This window comes from Eimeria tenella, genomic scaffold (genome assembly GCF_000499545.2).
Source record: "Eimeria tenella Houghton genomic scaffold, Eth_scaff4376, whole genome shotgun sequence".
In the NCBI taxonomy this organism is placed as follows: Eukaryota; Apicomplexa; class Conoidasida; order Eucoccidiorida; family Eimeriidae; genus Eimeria; species Eimeria tenella.
The window spans coordinates 1-1,394 of record NW_013545300.1 but is presented as its reverse complement, the minus strand read 5'-3'; the positions used below and the strand labels follow the sequence as shown (position 1 = coordinate 1,394).

The 1,394-nt window shown below is 58.1% G+C and overlaps 1 protein-coding gene across 1 annotated transcript; it reads left to right on the top strand.

The window, feature by feature from the left end:
- Positions 1-785: 785 nt before the first annotated feature.
- Positions 786-1,238, top strand: ETH_00039435 (uncharacterized protein; the record flags this gene model as incomplete). The annotated part of the gene is made up of 2 exons (XM_013380057.1): positions 786-897; positions 1,143-1,238. Coding segments are annotated over 2 exons (208 nt in total), but the record flags the coding sequence as incomplete, so codon positions are not given.
- Positions 1,239-1,394: the final 156 nt, after the last annotated feature.

The window sequence follows — 1,394 nt, the reverse complement described above, 5'->3', positions numbered from 1 at the left end:
TGCGGCAGCAGCAGCAGCAGCGGCAGGGGGCTTCTGCGGCTGAAAGTGCGCCTACGGGAACGCCCACAGGGTCTGCAGCAGCAGCAGCAGCAGCTGCAGGTGCGCCAGCAGCAGCAGCGGATGCAGCAGCAGCAGCAGCAGATGGAGCCGCAGCAACAGCAGGAACAGCAGCAAATGATACACAGGAGGGTGCTTCTGTGAAAGGAGCAGCAACAGTGGGAACAGCAGCAGCAGCGACCGATTCGGCAGCAGCTGCAGCAGCACCAACAACAGCAGCAGCAGCAAGAGATCCAGCAGAAGCAGCAGCAGCAGCAGCGAACGGCTCAGAAGCAGCAGCAGCAGCAGAAGTAAGCGAGGAGGAGTTGCTGCTGCGGGAGCTGGAGGCGGAGGTCTTTGGCTCAGCAGCAGCTGCAGGGACAAAACCACCAGCAGCAGCAGCAGCAGCAGGAGAAACAGAAGCAGCAACAGCAGCAGCAGCGCCTTCTCTGGCTGAACTGCAGCAAGCAGCAGCAGCATTTCATCCAAGTTGGATTCCTGCTGTTATTGCCGCTTCTCCGCAGCAGCACTGCGTGCAGGGGTAGGAAGCCCTAAACCCTAAGCCCTAAACCCTAAACCCTAAACCCTAATTGAGTTGTTGGCAGCAGCAAAGCCTAAACCCTAACTTCCGTGAATCTTGGCGTTTTCTTCCTGCATGCAATGCCAAACCCTAGAGCTTAAAACCTGAACCCCTCGCCCAAGTCCAAACCCTAAACCCTAAACCCTAATTTAGGGTTTGGCTGCTGCAGCTTCATTGCCAACCGCGGCGAGTTCGACGTCGAATTCGATGAGGACGCTGAAGCTCTTGTTGCAGATTTAGAATTTAATCCCCAAGACACCCCCCAAGAAACAGCCCTCAAGGTGCTGCTGCTGCTGCCGCTGCTGCTGCTGCTGCTGCAGATGTTCTGCTGCTGCTGCTGGTGGTTTTTAATACAGGGTTGGTTTTTTGCTGCTGCTGTGGGCGCTGCGTGCTGCTGCTGCGTGCGCTGCTGCTGGTGGGTTTGGCGCTGCTGCTGCCGCGGCTGCTCCTGCCAAGCCCCACCTAAACCTCAAACCCTAAACCCTAAACCCTAAACCCTCGTTTGCGGCGCAGCTGCGGCTGGTAGAGCTCTACAACTGCCGCGTCGATGAGCGGCTCTACAGAGGAAGAACTTTGCTGCTGCGGGGCTGGGCAGACTCAAGACAAAACAACAGAGAAGTAGCTTGCTGCTGCTGCTGCTGCTGCTGCCGGTGCTGCTGCTGCTGCGGGTGATGCAGGTGGTGGTGTTTGTGCTGCTGCTGCGGGCGGTGCTGCTGATGGTTGTTGTGCTGCTGCTGCTGGTGCGGCTGGTGGTGGTACTGTTGCTGCTGCCGATGTT